The sequence below is a fragment of the Polypterus senegalus genome, chromosome 7 (assembly GCF_016835505.1).
Source record: "Polypterus senegalus isolate Bchr_013 chromosome 7, ASM1683550v1, whole genome shotgun sequence".
NCBI classification, from domain to species: Eukaryota; Metazoa; Chordata; class Cladistia; order Polypteriformes; family Polypteridae; genus Polypterus; species Polypterus senegalus.
In genome coordinates, this window is record NC_053160.1 from 181614648 (window position 1) to 181633277 (window position 18630).

At 37.3% G+C, this 18630-nt stretch overlaps 1 protein-coding gene across 4 annotated transcripts in view; it reads right to left on the bottom strand.

Moving 5' to 3' along the window:
• The window catches only part of dym (dymeclin), a 462962-nt gene that overhangs the window by 237095 nt on the left and 207237 nt on the right, over window positions 1-18630 (bottom strand). For all 4 annotated transcript variants that reach the window (XM_039759679.1, XM_039759677.1, XM_039759678.1 and 1 more), the window contains 2 exons: window positions 16009-16122; window positions 10020-10114 (listed from right to left, as the gene is read on the bottom strand). In XM_039759679.1, the coding sequence (XP_039615613.1) occupies window positions 10020-10114; window positions 16009-16122 (209 nt within the window). The remainder of the gene's footprint in view (window positions 1-10019; window positions 10115-16008; window positions 16123-18630) is intronic.

Consider the following 18630-nt stretch of genomic DNA (forward strand, 5'->3'; position numbering starts at 1 on the left):
TCTAATGATAGAAATTCGAAACATACCTTATTTTTCTACATAACCTCCCTGGACTTCAATGCACTTTTCCCAATATTTCACAAGTTTTTTAATTCCGTCGGAAAAAAAGTTTTTCGGTTGCATCTGCAACCAATTTTGCACCGCAACAATGACTTCTTCATCACTTGCAAATCTTCTTCCCCTTAGCACTTCCTTTAGTTTCCAAACCATGCTCGCAGCCTTATTTTTCGGTTCGTGACGATGAACGCAAGTTTCATCTACAGTAACGATTTGCTGTAAAAATCCATCTCCCTCGCCACGATAACGGGCCAAATGTTTACGAGGCAAACAAAAAGCGAATCACTGCCCTCATTTCCTCCTTGGTGCAGATCGACAATGGAGCTGTCATGTTTAACGGTCTGCTACACTCCAACGAATAACGCGGCAATAAGAGTTACACATTGTATAGAAGTGTTGGCGACTACACTCATTCAGCGCTGGATACGAGCAGTGTTACCAAACTCTGAAAAGAGAAATTAAAAAAATCCTTTTACTTTTTGACTTCCCCTTGTATATTTAGTTATGCTTACATATAAAATCCGCGATAGAGTGAAGCCGCGAAAGTCGAAGCGCGATATAGCGAGGGATTACTGTATTCCCTAATACAGTATGTGCTTTTCAATTGCCTTTTCACAGAGTTGCTTAGAGTGTTCTTTTGGCATCATTGTGCATGTTAGCCTACCATACTGACTCACTACAAGTCGACCCTGCCATATTTAAGAACATTTAGCCTACAATCGATTGAAGCTCCAAGACAGGCTACACCAGCGATGATTTGTGTGTGTAACAGGGTGAATATTTATGTGATCAATAATTTTGTGTTTTATATTTCAGAATTGGAATCAGAGCCACTTTTATTCGCCAGGACTGCGATATGACGATATGTATTGTGGGGACGATAGAAAAGTGTCTATCGTCCTATTTCTCTTCTATCGTTTCTATCCTAATTTTATCAATTACTAAATAAAATATTGCATTAAATAGGCTATGACAAATGTATGATAATGTCTTGTCGCTATGCAATGCATACTCTACCCTTTATATAAGTGATAATCAAGAATAAAAATGAACTTTTTCGCAAAGAAACTCCGTCTTGTGGTTTTGCGACAAGATGCTTTATGACATGCTTTACGCTAGTTAACTCGTGAGTGCTTAAAGATGGAGACGCAAGAGGTTAAAGATGAATGCCCGGAGTCGCAACAAACTGAATCTGCTATGCAGGCAGCAGCCCAAGAAGTACTTTTACCGAAACGTGGGGGACGTCAGTGATTTGGTTGCATTTTGGCTTCAAGAGCTCTGACACGAAGCAGAAGACAGTCATGTGCAAACTCTGCCAAAAGACTGTTTCCGCACCCGACGCCAACACAACAAACCTCTTTTACCACTTGAAGGTGGTCCACGAAAAAGAATATGGGAGAATCGAAGAAATGCGACGTAAAGAAAGTTGTGAAACAGCCCGGGCAAGTGGTGAGAAAAAATATAGCCAGCCTAAAATTAAAGAGTCTTTCATAAAAAGCACACCGTATGAAAAAACGTCCCAGCGCCATAAAGAAATCACATGTGCCATCTTGCATTACATTTGTAAAGGCATGACCCCCGTGTATGCAGTTGAGAAGGGTAGCTTCCGAGACCTCGTCAAAGTCCTTGACCCGAGGTACGTTATGCCCAGTCGTAAGCACTTCAGTAAAGTCGAGTTGCCTCGCTTATATAACGCATGCCAGGCCCAAGTAGAGAAGGATGTTTGCAGTGTGGTCCATTATGCCTTGACAACTGACCTGTGGACGAGCAGAGCTACGCAGCCCTACATGAGCGTAACCATCCATTACATCAGCAAAGACTGGATCCTCTGTGCTCGCTGTTTACAGACTGCGTACTTTCCAGATGACCACACGGGAGCCATGATAGCCCAAGGTGTGTTACTCGTGCAGTAATTTGTATGAGGTACTTTTAGTTTACTGTTCTGTCATTTTTACTGTAGTAATTCCGAGAAAGACCCCCTAATAAAGTATTTATCTATCTATAAATTTGACAGAGTCATTTTTTCTACTTTTACAAAGTAGCCTTTTATGTTTGCACTTTTATTCATGGCTAATGCCTTAAACAGTGTTATGTTCAACTCTGATATTTACTTTTGATGCTTTATTTTGGTTTGCAAACTTTGCACTACAAGGTTGAAAAATGTTTTGTGTTTATTTTTTATAATTGAGTGCTTTTCTGCTCAGAAACTTGAAATGGTTGTGCACTTTAATTTTTTTTTTTTTAAATAAAGTTTATTTTGATAATACTATTTAAATAACTATGATGTGGATAAAAAAAATGTGAAGGCTACTGTAGCTCTACCTCCACCACATCTGTTGTCAGTTGATACATTTATATTGCTAAACTAAAATGTATTTTTCTCATTTGTGACAGTTCAGTTAAATGTCACTTCAAAATAAAGTTGCAAAAAAAAGTATGCAATGATATTTTTGTCAAACATTTCAGAGAATAACTGAAAACGTACTTTATTGTGGGTGGTATATCGTGATATATATCGTTATTGTTATATAAAATAATCCATATCGTGATATATGATTTTTCCATATCGCCCAGCACTACATCCATTATTAACCAACCCGCTATATCCTAACTACAGGGTCACGGGGGTCTGCTGGAGCCAATCCCAGCCAGCACAGGGCGCAAGGCAGGAAACAAGCCTCGGGCAGGGCGCGCACACAAAAACTCACACACCAAGCACACACTAGGGACAATTTAGGATCACCAATGCACCTAACCTGCATGTCTTTGGAGTGTGGGAGGAAACCAGAGCAGACACAGGGAGAACATGCAAACTCAAAGCAGGGAGGACCGGGTAAGCAAACCTGGGTCTCCTTACTGTGAGGCAGCAGCGCTATACACTGCGCCACCGTGCCGCCTCTATAATGGAACATACCATCAGATAACATACATAGCAAAAGTTAACAAGAAAAACATCAAATAAAGTTTTAGAATAGTACAATTATAAAGGGGATAGGCAAATAATGATGTGCAAGTGAAAGTGTGAGTGTATAGTCTGTATGAACATGCACACACATACATGTACATACACTGTAAACACAAACACCCCTTCATAATGTATATACACAGACATTTGTGATTAATTTGGATCACTTTGCTGAGATCTGTTTTCACTTTGATGTTAAACATTCCTTTTTCATTTATCAATTTCAAAAAAGCCAAAACAAATCCATTGTAAAACTACCAAGGGGGTCAATATATTTTATAGGTAATTTAACAATAGATTCCAATATCTGAATAAGACAAAGTTTAGTTCAAAAATGTTTTGCTATGTAGAGCTCCTATCAATGCAAATTGAGCACTATTTTTAGGTAAATCTGTCATTAAAAAAAGAAAGAAGCTGATCCAGGATTTTAAATACAGTTTTAAAACACACACAACACTGGCCTTTTAGGACACAGAATTAGCTCTATCAGCTATGAGATTGCATGTCACTTATCTAGCAACCCAGTAGACAGTAACAGACAAGCTGGTGGCACTTAAGACAGAAAGTCCCACAGTAAATTAATTTTTCCCAGCAAATTTGCAATGCAATGCTCTTATCTGGTGTTCTACAGTAACAAGTTGGCAATGCAATGATCGTTTTCTTTCTTGAGAAAGACCAAAGATAAATAAACTGAAGAGGATTTCTCTCAGCACACAGACAATTGGGCGCCCTAAGAGGGGTAGTCTCTAAAAGAGGAAACTCTTGTAAAAAGCAGGCAAAATCCTTTCAGTCATGCAGTTACATGAAAATTCTTTATTAGTAAAATCTATTCCTGCTCAAAGTTTTATTATTTTGGGGATTTGGATCATGTTTTTTTTTGTTTTTTTGTTGTTTTTGTCTATTTCAATAGGACTATGCTCCTTCATTCAAGTTGATGCAAAATTATTACTTTTGATTTTCTTTCATTGTGAAAAATTTTCATAAAGACAGCTAGGTGGCTTGGAAAGTTTTCTTGCATCTTGCATTACAATACATTTTTCAGATATGCTCCTATACTATGTTCCTTTTTATTAAATATTATCCACAATTCAATCCATTCATTTACAGAATACACTATAGTGATGAATCAATTTAGGGAATACACAGTTACTTCCATGAAGTTTGGTAAAAAAGACAAATTTTCTCTTGTATTTTCACTATGCGTCACAGTGTTGAATTTAGAGTTTCATTTTAGTGGTTTAAGCTATTTAATTGTAGTTCTGTTCTGTCCTCTTAACAATAGTTTTCAGGCTCAACAAAGCTCAGTAGTTCTCTAAAGCCTTAACCTTACTGCATTTTTAAACCAAAACTCTCTGTCCACAATAGCGTTTTAAAATAATTTACAAAAGTATCTCTACCCACAGTAAAACAACTGAAAATATGTATGATGTAGCCGTTTGCCTACACTGGGCATGCGCGCATTTGTGGAAAGAAGAAGACAAAGTGTCCTGCACACTAGACATTCACTTGCAGTTTGTGTTATAAACAGAGAATCAAAAACAAAAAAAAAAGATTGTTCTGTTTGGACTGATAATGAGGTGGAACTGTTATTGAGAGTAGTACACGAGCATAAGGCCAGCAAAGAGGATAAGAAAATGTAATAAACAGGACCTAATCAAGGAGGAGCAACGTAATAAGCACAAAAAAATCAGAGTCTGTGTTTTCAAAGCTCTCCATTTTTACCCATCCATACTGCAACACTAAGCCAAAACTTTTAGATAGATAAAGCTCTGGAGAGCATTTTGAAATGTCTCCGTTTTCATGGGTTAAAAATGTCAGGGCAGTGTGAACGTAGCCTAAATTTAATTTCTCAAAACGGGATAGTGAATGAAGTCTTCTTAAGGCATTCTGGAAAATGGGCTAAGAGGTTTTCCAGGATGCTTTGATCTCACGTGATTCGACACTGAACTGGTTGAACTGGGGTATGAAAGTTTGATATTATGGATTTTGAACTTAGCAACACTGATGTTTTCAAAATTAAAATATTGTCAGCCTAGACTTTTCTTTATGGATCTCATACATTCTTCTGAAACCCTTGAAACAGAACACACATAAAGAATATCTGAACAGTGATGTCAGTATTCGAATATTCCCAACTTGAACAATATCAAGTTTCATCTGGAATGAGGGATTTGCATTCACAGACATCATGACACATCACTCTGATATCATGTTAAGGAATATCTAAAACATGTAAAATTGGTTGAAATCGCAAAGTTAAAATTTTGACCCTTTCACAATACTTTCCAAATAAAGTGTATGTGCCAGATGGAAAAAAAGTAGATTTACAGCTGTTTGTATGGTAAAAGACATGCAGGATATGATTATTACAGTGGCTTTACTAACTCAATAGTTTTATGAACTATATTAACTCAAAGGAATGTCACAATGGCACAGCGCACTTAGTTACAATCTTATAAGTGCTCAAATTGCAAGCCTCGAATATTCACAACTGTAAACCTATTTTTGCAAACTCTTATGGACAGCATATACAGTATAGTTCCTTTGACAGCAATTACAGCCTGGAGTCTTCTTGTTTAAGACAAGATAAGCTTTGGAATTTTCTGCCATTCTTCTCTGCAGATCCTCTAAAGCTCTGCCAGGTTGGGCATAGACCATCAGAGAACAGCTATTTCCTAGTCTCTCCAGAACGTTTCATTGGGTTCAAGTCTAAGCTCTGGCAGGCCCACGCAAGAACATTCAAAGAGTTGACCCTAAAGCTACTTTTATGTTATCTATATTTTGTGTTTAGGGTCGTTGTCCTTTTGAAAAGTTAACCTTTGGTACCGTCTAAGGTCCAGTGTGCTCAGGACCAGGCTTTACAAGGATATCTCTGTAATCGACTCCATTGATCGTTCTCTCCACCCTTACTAGTCTCCCAGTCTTTGATGTTTCCACCACCATGCTTCACCTTTGTGATGTTATTGCACAGGTGATGAATGGTGACTTGTTTACTTCACATGTGATTCTTAAAAATAAGGCTAAACAGATCAGTTTTGGTTTCATCAGACCAGGGAATCATACTTCACAAAGTCAGAGAGTCCAACAGGTGCCTTAGTGCAAAATTAAACAAGGCTTTTTTGTGTTTCGTGTGACAACTCTGCAATAATGCTTAGATCAGTGGAGTGCTACAGTGGTAGTTGAACTTTCAGAAGTTTTACTACTCACTACACAGGGTCTCTGGAGCTCAGCTAGAGTGACAATAGGGTTCTCGGTCACATTTTGTTTATTTTTTACTAGGGTCCTTCTTTTCTTATTGCTCAATTTGGCTACATAGCCAGCTATAGGATGAGCTGTTGTTATTTCACACTTATCCATTTAAGAATTATGGAGGCCACTGAACTCTTGTGACGTTTCTATGTTGTAGAAAGGTTTTGAGGCATTTCATAATCCTATATTTAAGCTCTGCAGGTAATTCCTGTGTGATGAGGTAAAAAAAAATAATTTAAATGATTTTAGAATAAGGCTGCAACATAACAAAAAGTGAAGGTGTGTGAATACTTTTCTGAAGGCACTGTGTGTGTATGCATTTTATTTTTATATATATATATATATATATATATATATATATATATATATATATATATATATATATATAGAGAGAGAGAGAGAGAGAGAGAGAGAGAGAGAGAGAGAGAGAGAGAGAGAGAGAGAGAGAGAGAGAGAGAGAGAGAGAGAGAGAGAGAGAGAGAGTGAAGGTCTGTGATACGGTTTGCATATTTGCAGCTGGAGATCCACAAAAGGAGAAAATGAATCTCGTATCATAAAGTAGTTTTTATACCCGAGCTTTCAGACCCTGCCAGGGGCCTTCATCAGAGGAGGATAATGCTTAGACTTACAAGAATCAAAGGTAATATATAGCAAAATTAGGTGGGGGGGGTTGGGGGGGGTTAGGTAAGTGTGTGTGTGTTTAATGAGGTGGGGGGGTTGGGAGGATATAGATATATATATATATATATAGATATATATATATATATATCACACACACACATATACATACTAGGGGGTGATACAGTGGGAAAAAGATATATATTTTTTTTTTTTTACCTCCTCTTTGCTCGATCAGCTGCTGCTGCTGCCGTGCCGCATGATCGGCATCTCCCATGGTGCTTCAAACATTTAAAAGCCTGTACAGCAGCTGTCCTACTCTTTGTCTTTTATTTCCAGTGGATAAATCTTTTGGCACAAAGTCTCATCTCACGGGACGTGAGTTCTTGATATTTTTTAGTTTATAATTAAAAAATGAAATAAGAATCTGAATATCTAACATCACATTAAAGTTAGATAAATTCTGAAAAGAATGAAACCAAACATATATATGTAGGTTTTAAAATAAGCCTGATTTAAAGTGTGACAAAAAAGTGACACATAAAATCGTTGCACTTTTAGGCTTAGGATTTTAAATATACACACACACGCATTATATATATATATATATATATATATATATATATATATATATATATGTATTAAATGTGTGTGTATAAGATATGTATATACATACACACCTATTCCGTATCCAGGAAAAGAAAAGAAAAAAAAACCTGTCAAATCAAACCCATGAAATTGATAGCACACTTATTAACTGTGAGCATTTACAGAAAAAAAAAAAGACATGTAAGCTGGGCATGTGTCTGACACATTACTGCGATGCTAAATATTCTTGTTATTGTCACAGGACTTAGTTAAAATATGGCCAATGCCTATTGTTTCTCTTTCTTGCATATTCATAAACAGGCCATAGGAAAGCACCTGCTTAAATCAGGACTTAAGATGCTTCATTTTACAAAAAAGTGGTTACCTTCAAACAAGAAAGCAGTTGTCAGCATGGCCAGCTGCAGATTCTGTGGATGTTTTTTGTAAATGCTTTAGCCCAAAAGCACAAGTAAGAATATGTTAAACAGGGTTCCATTTGTCCACCATTGAATGACTTTCAATAGTGTGTTTTATCATTTGCTTCTAACTATGAGCTTGTCTAAGGTGAGCATTGAAGGGATTTTTGCCAAACATCTTACTTTCCCTTCATCGGGATGACTCCTGAGGTGTGTGCAGGTGTACACTCAAGCAACTTGGTATAAAAATGGATACGAGACTATCCACCCTCCTTCAAAAACTTTAAAGAAAATTTTTATTATGTGTAGTTTTATATTAGCTGCAAGCGCACATCAGTGCATTAGCAATTAACAATAACATTAAAGTAAACCGGAAACTCATTTAAAAGTTTCTACTGCTTTCACCAATCATCAAAATTCACTTTGGGAACACTTACTAGGCACTTCAGTTCCAGTCTCACTACTTTCACAGCCTATGCCTCAAACTTACAGTAGAGGCCCTGAAATAACCACATGCACATTTAGGGATTATTATCATCAGTTCCTTCCACATTAATTGATTTTACAAATTTCAATTTCTACAATAACAAATTATTAAAATAGACAATTGTTTTTTTTCTCCACTGATAAAATTCAATCTGCTGGTGAAATCACACATATCTTGTCCAATTGACCTTAGCAGCATGGAATGACAAAAGAACAACAACAAAAAAAAAAAATGATAGTGCCCATGATATAATGTAATGGTGTGTAATGAACACTAACAATGGCATAACTGTGCAGACTGACAAGATGCATAAAATAAATAATACAGTACTTGAAAACTGTTAAATTCATAGTTTTGGAGTGTTAAACAGTTCAGTGCTAAGCAAGAAGAAATATGCACAGAATCTATACAGACTGCCAAAAGACAATGACAGAAGGGTTAAATTTGCTTCAAAACATGGTTGCACAAAAACTTTAAAATGAAAACACTATGCAAAACAAAAGCCAAAGTTATAAAGTACATTGGCACCGAGAAACGCAAGTATGAAGGAGACATATTAATCTCTGAAATTACACACATAAATAAAAATAAAACATTATTCTGCGTAAACAACATCACAAAGACATTTTTAAACACTGAATACCAACAACAACATTTACTTATATAGTACATCTTTTATCCCAAAAGTGTACCTAACACAATAATTGACACAACTGGTGATTTTGATGCAAAAAAATAACAAGGTAAGAAAACAGATTATAATTTCAGCATTTTAACAAGTTACTCATTTTAACACCTGTATTTATTACAGATAAGGAAAGACTCCTGTGTTTGGCTATCACTGGTAAAAGACAACTATAAGTATGACTATTTAGCATGTAGTGAAAAAACCCTAAGATTAAAAAAAGAGAAGCGTGGCACAAAATGTATTTTGTACAGAAAATGTTAACAAAGGCTATATTATGAGTCAGAACTCTGAAAAAGAAATGAAGCAATAATACAAAGAGATACATGGTGTTACATTGCCTTCCTAGTACTGCTTTTAAAATATATAAAACAAATAGAGTAGATGTAGTAATGTAGCAGAGTCCGAGCCCATCCTAAACCCACTCATGCTGCTTTGCTATACTCCGGTCTTATAATCAGTCCATAAATCTGAACCAATTAATGGTGAACAACTTATCTATAAATGCAGTTTTTTTTTTTTTTTACTTAAAAGGAGAAGTTAGAAATTTTATTTCATTACCTTACCTTGATACTGAGTGAGGGACCAAAACTGCTTTGATCAACCTTTTGGCAAGAAGATTTTCTTTGCACCCCATCCCAACTTTAACAAAATCCTAATATGACATCATTAAATGTAGGCCATTCATTACTACTTGAACAAATTACTTCGTACAACATAAAGAAAAGAGTTTCTATTCAAATAACATCATGTTCGGTATCTGAATTAGCTGCTCACATTTTTTTCAACCACTTCTAATGAAGGGATAAAAATGTTTTATTTCTTATTAGATTTTATCAAAGTATAATATCAGTTCCACTTATTCCAGAAACATATTTTTATACTGAAGGTCTTTTTAGATATCTAAAATATTTGCATTTTTTGCTTATCTGTTAATTAATAAAAACAGCTTACCTGATAATTCTCTGAGCTGCATACTGGTGAAGACAGCGGAATTGAGCAGACATGTTGGCTAATGCCGCCAGACAGTTGGTATGAAGATATTTGTCCTGAAGGAAGAAAAGCAGAAGATTGTTTTATTTATTTTGTTTCAAGATATCAAGAGAATAGGAGATTTCATCTTAAATACCTTTTGATTTAAACTGAGCTACAGTCAAAAAGCATGTTGCCAGTTTAACTAAAGTGAATACTAGCCAAAGTACCTGTCATTGCCCAGGTATGTTTGTATAATGGATTAAGGTAAGAAAGCAACAATTTGTCTTTTAAATCCATATAAATGGAAGTTTGGTGATGGTGTCAAAAATTCATTATCGAGCTTACCTCAGGTTCTGATGCTACAATGTTTAAAACATTTAGAAAATAGGATTTTAGCATGGTGTCTAAATACAACTTACAGTTTTCATTGGAAAATGATGCCTTTTTACATTATCTAGAGCTCCTGCATGACAACATCCCAGCAAAGACACAAAATATTTTGCAGTTTCCATGATATCTGCACTGAATACAAAGACCTGTGTAACTTCAGAGAATATAGACCTATCTTTTTCAACTAAGTCCCACTGTGTTCATCTTGTTTCAGGCTCCGTGCCTATAAAATACCTGGGAGTGCTACTGGATGATAAATTGGACTGGACTGCCAATACTGATGCTCTGTGTAAGAAAGGTCAGAGCCGACTATACTTCCTTAGAAGGTTGCCGTCCTTCAACATCTGCAATAAGATGCTGCAGATGTTCTACCAGACGGTTGTGGCGAGTGCCCTCTTCTACACGGTGGTGTGCTGGGGAGGCAGCATAAAGATGAAGGATGCCTTACACCTGGACAAACTGGTGAGGAAGGCAGGCTCTATTGTAGGCATGGAGCTGGACAGTTTGACATCCGTGGCAGAGCGACGGGCACTGAGCAGACTCCTGTCAATCATGGAGAATCCACTGCATCCACTGAACAGGATCATCTCCTGACAGAGGAGCAGCTTCAGCGACAGACTGCTGTCACCATCCTGCTGCACTGACAGACTGAGGAGACCCCACACTATGCGACTCTTCAATTCCACCCGTTTTTAAAAGGTAACATTGTTCAAAGTTATTGTCGGTTTTAATATTTAATATTTAATTTAATATTGTTTTTTGTATCAGTATACTGCTGCTAGATTATGTGAATTTCCCTTTGGGATTAATAAAGTATCCATCTATCTATCTTATCGTTTTTCATCCAGTACTTACCTTCCATATCCTTCAAAAACCATCTGAACGATGTTCAGCAATAAATGCCCTAGAATTGGCATACCGTATATACTCACGTATAAGTCGGGTCTTGAAACCCGAAAAAAATCAATCATAAAATCAGACCCTGACTTATATACCTGTTTTTTTTTTTTTTATGTCTTCTTGCCTCCTCCAGTCTCACACCAGTTTCTCAGATGCATTGAATTTTGTTGCAGCGGCGCAGTTATCAATTTCTTTTGTTACTTCAATGACGTTTAATTTAAAACCAGCTTCATATTTTCTCCTGATCGAACACTCCATTGTAGATAAGGGATGCTCTTATGATAAAGGTGTATGAAGGTGTGAGATACAAAATACACAAAACAGTGCAAACGTCGCTTCAGAATAGTTTGGGTATTACCGCTTGGTCACGTAGGCATGACAGAAACAGAAAGAGGTTAGGAGCACAGTGCATTGTCACACCCACATAGTAAAAAACAAAAAAAAAAAGGCAGTGTGCTCTGTGGTTATTCTCTCGGGTGTGCATTAGCATATCATTATCTCTTGGACCAATAGTGTGAGTTTTCCGCATTCGACTTATACGACCAACATTATAAAATACCAGAAATTATACAGTAAAATCAAGTTCTGACTTAGAACTTATCCGCAAGTATATACGGTAATTTAACTGGGATTTTTGTAGTCTACCCTATTTTGTCATGGCACCAAGCTTACAATTTTTGCATGAGTCGTTTCTGAGATACTTAACTTTTTTAAATTGTGGCTACTAGAAGTGTCACAGACCCCAAAACCCCAAGCATAATTAATTACTCAGACTTCAGTATGGGTTCAAACAGATGTTTGCATTTAAAGAAAATACCACTCAAGGCCCTGCAATAGACTGGTGCCCTGTTCAGGGTTTGTTTGTTCCTGCCCTGCACCTTAGGCTAGCTGGGATAGGCTCCAGCAGACCCCCTTGACCCTATTCTGGACTAAGCGGGATAGAAAATGAGCAACTGATTGACTGACCTCCCACAAATTTGCTTTCCTCAAAATCCATACAATTGTAAAATATATAAGCACACACACAAACACAATCAAATTTGTAAGTGAAGAGAGTAGACAGGTTATTTGCTTGTCCTACCAGAGCATATGCTTGATGATGGAGATCTCTAAAGGTCGACATGGACAGAGGTAAAAAGCTATCCTGTACAAATCTAGTGATCTACGCAGCTTATTTTAAATGTTTATTTTTTTGTAATTGTTGTCAGAAATGCTAGCATTCCATCCATCACACACATTACCCCTTTATCAATTTTGCTGCAATCATGAGTCAAGTTTTTTTTTTGTGTATGAGTGGATTCCACAATTGCAATAACTTTTTTATTGGGTTGAAAACATCAATGCTACTACTTTGAATGCCCTGGTTTAGTGTCATTTCATGAATATATATTTAGTCCTACATTAATAAGCTGGACGGCTCATTGCATAATTGAATACAGAGAATGCGAAACCATCTATGGTAGTTAGTGAAACTCACTAAAAGGGTGTTACAGAGATTTAAATGCTTTTTAGGATCTAAAAGAAAAGAACATCATTCCTCAAAAGTCTGACATCACCATACACCTTTGGACTTCTCTAGCGCCTTCAAAACCATCCAACCTCTGCTCCTTAGGGACAAGCTGACAGAGATGGGAGTAGATTCTCACCTTGTGGCATGGATCGTGGACTATCTTACAGACAGACTTCAGTATGTGCGTCTCGGGAACTGCAGGTCTGACATTGTGGTCAGCAACACAGGAGCGCCACAGGGGACTGTACTTTCTCCGGTCCTGTTCAGCCAACATACATCAGACTTCCAATACAACTCGGAAGTCCTGCCACGTGCAAACGTTTGCTGACGACACTGCTATCGTGGGCTGCATCAGGAGTGGGCAGGAGGAAGAGTATGGGAACCAATTCAAAGACTTTGTTTAATGGTGCCACTCAAACCACTTACACCTGAACACCAGCAAAACCAAGGAGCTGGTGGTGGATTTTAGGAGGCCTAGGACCCTCATGGACCCGGTAATCATCAGAGGAGACTGTGTGCAGAGGGTGCAGACCTATAAATACCTGGGAGTGCAGCTGGATGATAAATTGGACTGAACTGCCAATACTGATGCTCTGTGTAAGAGAGGACAGAGCCGACTATACTTCATTAGAAGGTTGGCGTCCTTCAACATCTGCAATAAGATGCTACAGATGTTCTAGCAGACTGTTGTGGCAAGTGCCCTCTTCTACGCGGTTGTGTGCTGGGGAGGCAGTATAACGAAGAAGGATGTCTCATGCCTAGACAAACTTGTTAAGAAGGCAGGCTCTATTGTAGGAATAAAGCTGGACAGTTTAACATCTGTAGCAGAGTGACGGGCACTAAGCAAACTCCTGTCAATCATGAAGAATCTACTGCGTCCACTGAACAGGATCATCTCCAGACATCTGCTGTCACCGTCCTGCTGCACTGACAGACTGAGGAGACCTCACACTATGCGACTCTTCAATTCCACCCGGGGGAGTAAATGCTAACATTATTCAAAGTTATTGTCTGTTTTAACATGCATTGTTATCACTCTTTAATTTAATATTGTTTTTTGTATCAGTATACTGCTGATGGATTATGTGAATTTCCCCTTGGGATTAATAAAGTATCTATCTATCTATCTATCTATCTACGTACATGCTATGGGAGTGTGTTGGAGGTTCTGTAGAGAAAGTAAAACAAGAGATAGGCTCTGTGTGAGATGCAGTCCCTGACCTCTCTTCCTTTTCCTACCCCAGTGCGAAGGATAAGCCAACCAAAGACCAGCAACCTCATTTCTGGAGTATTTCACAAATCCCACCAATTCTGGAACCAAGTATATAAAGGAACAGAGTTAGCAGGAAGTCAACAATTATTATGGGACTCACACCAAGCATCTCCTTGGAACTTTGTTTAAGCTAATAACAGTGTCCTCCCATCAGCCCCAGTGCTCCCTCATTGAATTGCAGTCCCCAAGTTGACAGTAGATTTTGGGTCCCTCTGACCTGCCCATTGCAACTCCTATCCCAATACAAATGTAAACTTTTATGAAAATCACAGTTTTTACATGACTGGTGAGAAAATAAACAGACAATCAAACATATTATATGTGATTTTTATAGAAATGCAAAGTACTATAATTTATAATGCTATTAATGGTTTCTAAAAATATTGTCATATTCAAGTGAACCATCTGCTTGGTGTTTCTCAGATTACTCAGATGAGCAGCTCAAAAAGACCGGAGAGAAAGGATGTCTATTAGACTATTAATTGCAGACCTGTCAAATGACACCTCTCATAAGCAGCAGGCAGCAGACTCTTCTTTTAGTGCAAATTCAATGAAAGAGATGTAGAACCCAACAATAATGTCTTAAATTAACTTCTGTAATTAGTTTTAAAGAACACCCTGGGGTTGTGCAAACTAACAGTAAAGACATCTAGGTAAACTTGACTTAAAAAGTGTATCAGGGTGTATATAGAGTAATTAAATTAAAACAAATAGCAACAAAAATTATATTTTCTACTTGTGAAACTTGATGCACAGTACAATCTGAGAACATATAAGTTGGGAGATGCATTCACATGCATCTAATAAAATTCAACCTCCACAAAGCCTATTAGAGCTAAACTGGATGTCTAGAACAAGATGTAGCTGGCGGCATGCACTGTGCTTCAGGATACATCACATGTTCTATTTGGACAGCTCAGCTTATTTTTGACTCAATCTTACCTAAAGGGTATGGACGAAGGCCAAGAACCACAGCACTGAAAGCAAGTTATAAATTAAAAATACGCTCTAAAAACTAGTGGTTGATAAGTAATCACTTTGTGCCCAACAAAAACAGAGGTGTTCACCAGGACCAGATAACATTTATTCTTGAGTGATTAAGGAAGTTAGTGAGTGCCACATATAAACCCCCTGACATATATTTTTAGAAAGTCACTGCACACTGGGGAAATTCCTAAGGACTGGAAAATTGCAAATATTGTTCCATTACATAAAAAGTTTTTTTGGGCAGATCCAAATAACTATAGGTCGGTAACTTAGCATACATCATAAGTAAATTAATGAAAGAAATTAAGCAGAAGCACATGTCGAGAAAAATAATTTTTGGGAACATTAAGCATGGGTTCCGATGAAGAAGGTCTTGTTTTACTATGCTGGAATTTTATGAGGGAGCCCCAAAAGCATAAGATTTGCAGAGGTGCATATGGTATTATTGATCTTGATTTTGAGAAAGCATTTAATAAGGTCTTACATGAGAGGTTCCTGGGAATCAAAATAAAATAAGTGTCAGTTCAGTGTGTGGTGTGTAGATAGGTGAGAAATTGGGTAAAAAAAATGCAGAAAGCAGAGGATGATGGTACAAGGTGTCCAGAATTTAGGTGATGTTAAGTGAAGTGTCCATCATGGGGCAGTGCAAGGGCTCTATTTATTTTAATGTACATAAAATGGCCTCCATAATTATTGTGACAAAGACACATTTTTCCTTGATTTGACTCTCTGCTCCACAGTTTAAAGTTGCAAATCAAAACATTCAGACGTGACTAAAATGTACTTTGCAGACTTTCATTTCAGGGGATTTTAATACATTTTGGTCACACCATATAGAAGTGAAAACACTATTTCCAAGTAAGAGCTTACAAATGAATAAAATGAAGAAGTAGTCACCAGATGCTCACCCTTGTTCTTGTCATGTTGAACTGAATAGTGCGGATGACCACCAGAATTAAGAGACTCCCAAGGGAAATTTCAGTCAGGGCCCGCTCTGTGTACCATGTAATATTTTTTAAAATCTACAGGAATAGACAGACACAGAACATGAAAAACAAGTCATTTCCTTGACACCTCACTATTAATTTATAAAGTCAAAGTTACAAAATCTACACTCAATAACCCAAAGTGAGAAAGTGAAAACATGTTTTCAGAAAGATTTTCAAACTGATTAAAAATTAAACACTGCAAACTCTGTTTGGCAGCAATTCCAGCTTCTCATATTCTTGGATAAGTCTCTACCAGTTTTGCACAACTGGGTCTGAATTTATCCTATTGTTATTGGCAAACCCACTCAAGCTCCTTTAGATTGAATCTTCTGGTCTTTTCAAAAATGTACAATGGGATTTAAGTCAGTGATTTGGCTGGGCCACTCAAGGACACTGACAGACTTGTCTTGAAGCCACTCCAGCAATGTTTCTGGTTCAGGGCCATTGTCATGCTGAAAGATGATCCATCACCGTAGTCTGAGGTGGTGTGCACTCTGGTGCAGGTTATTTCACCCCCAATGATCTCTCTGTATTTGAATCCATTCACCCTTCACTCATATCTGATAATCTCCTTGTCCCTGCTGCTAAGAAGCACCCCATAGCATGATGCTGCAACCACCACGCTTCACCATCAGGATGGTACTGAGCAGGTGACGAGCAGTGCCTGGTCTATGCTGGACATAGTTCTTGGACTTCAATTTTTGTCTCATTAGATCAGAGAATTTTTTTCATCATGCTCCTTTAAATGGTGTTTGCCAAATTCCAGGCACGCTATCACCTGTCTTTTGCTCAAAAAAGCTGTTGAGATGGTCGTCCTTCCAACAGGTTCTCTCATTTCAGCAGAGGATTTCTGAAGTGATCATTGAGCTCTTGCTCAGCTCCTTGACCTACGCTCTTCTTGCCTAGTAACTCAATTTGACTCTAGGAAGAATTCTGGTGGTTCCAAATCTCTTATATTTCATAATTATTCAGGCCACTGTGCTTCTTATAATACTTAAAGCTTCAGAAATGGTTTTATACCGTTGCCCTAATCTATGCCTCAACACAAGTTGATAGCAGAGTGCTACAGAGAGTTCCTCAGAGTTTATGACTTAATTTTTGTCTTGCCATACACTACGAATTTGGGACATTGTACACTCATGCCTTTATAAACACTGTCTAATCAATTCTGCTTACCACAGCTGGACTGCAATCAAGTTCAAGACATATATCAAGGAGATTTAAAGCCAACGGAGTTCACCTGACCACAATTTGGACTATCATGACAAAAGGTCAGAACACTTATTTCAATTTATGAGAGGTTTCAGCTTTTGACTTTTAATAAATTTACAGACCTATCTGAAAACATACTTTGAATTTCTCATTAGGGATGATTGTGTGTAGATGGATGGGCAAAAATAGAAAATGTATCAATTTAAAATTAAATCTACAGTACAATGTAATAGTGTGCAGAAAGTGAAGGGGTGAATACTTTTTGAATCCATTATAGTCTATAAAATAACTAGGAGTTAAAGCTTGCAATTCTAGTTTTAACTATGCTTTGGCAGAATCAATGTAACAGATGGCAAAGAATGGTCCTCCACTGTGCTTTTCTCAACCAGTACAGGGCATGGTTATTAAAATGAAGACAAATCACAGTAAATACATTTTACAAAACTAAACGTTGCTCCCGACTATCAAGTAAACCGTTCATGTTATTGAGATGGGATACTGTGAAACAGAGAGCTGTTAAATGAAACCACGAACTTACCTTTAGGCAAAGCCATCAAAATCATTTGAAAATGGTCTATTTTATTGACCAGTGGTCTATTTAAGTACCCTTTATTAGGACTTATCAGATTCCTTTCACACACCTATAATGACTGTAGGAGGAAGTGTTATCAACTGTGACAATTTAATCGTAAATGGTCAATTAGGTTCTCAGACTGCAGCATTCTCTCATAATAAAACAGAAAATGTACTTATTCAAAAATTCAATATGTGCTGGCCTTGTCAATTTTCATCTCTGTATATTAAACATTATATAATGCTAATGATTGCCAAAAAATGCAAAAAAAAGAAAACATCTTTTATATATATATATATATATATATATATACACACCAGTAACGGCGTACTGCACGATAACGTGCAGTGAATACACTTCACTTGATCATTCCTAGTTTTCCTCCTCTTTCTCTGTCTCTGTTTAGCATTTGTTTGCTCAGAGGTTGATGCGCTTAGTACTTCCTGAGCAGCTCTTCGTTTCTCCACCCTAGCGGACCTCTGCTTCTCTTCTTTCGTCGGCATCTTTACGCATTAAAACTCATTAAGTTAGTTTTTGTGTTGCAATTACTTAGTACTTTTTCTTTCATTTTTCACTTAAGCTGGCATTGAAGCCTTCAATCTGCCTCAACAATGATTAGCGAAGATGGTAGGGAATGAGAAAGGCACCCATACGCATGCGCCACACGGCTGCCCTGCTGCTCGCTGCCAAAAGTTAATTCTACAATAAAATAAAATAAAAAGAGGAATAAAAATCATCACCCCGAAAGCGGATAG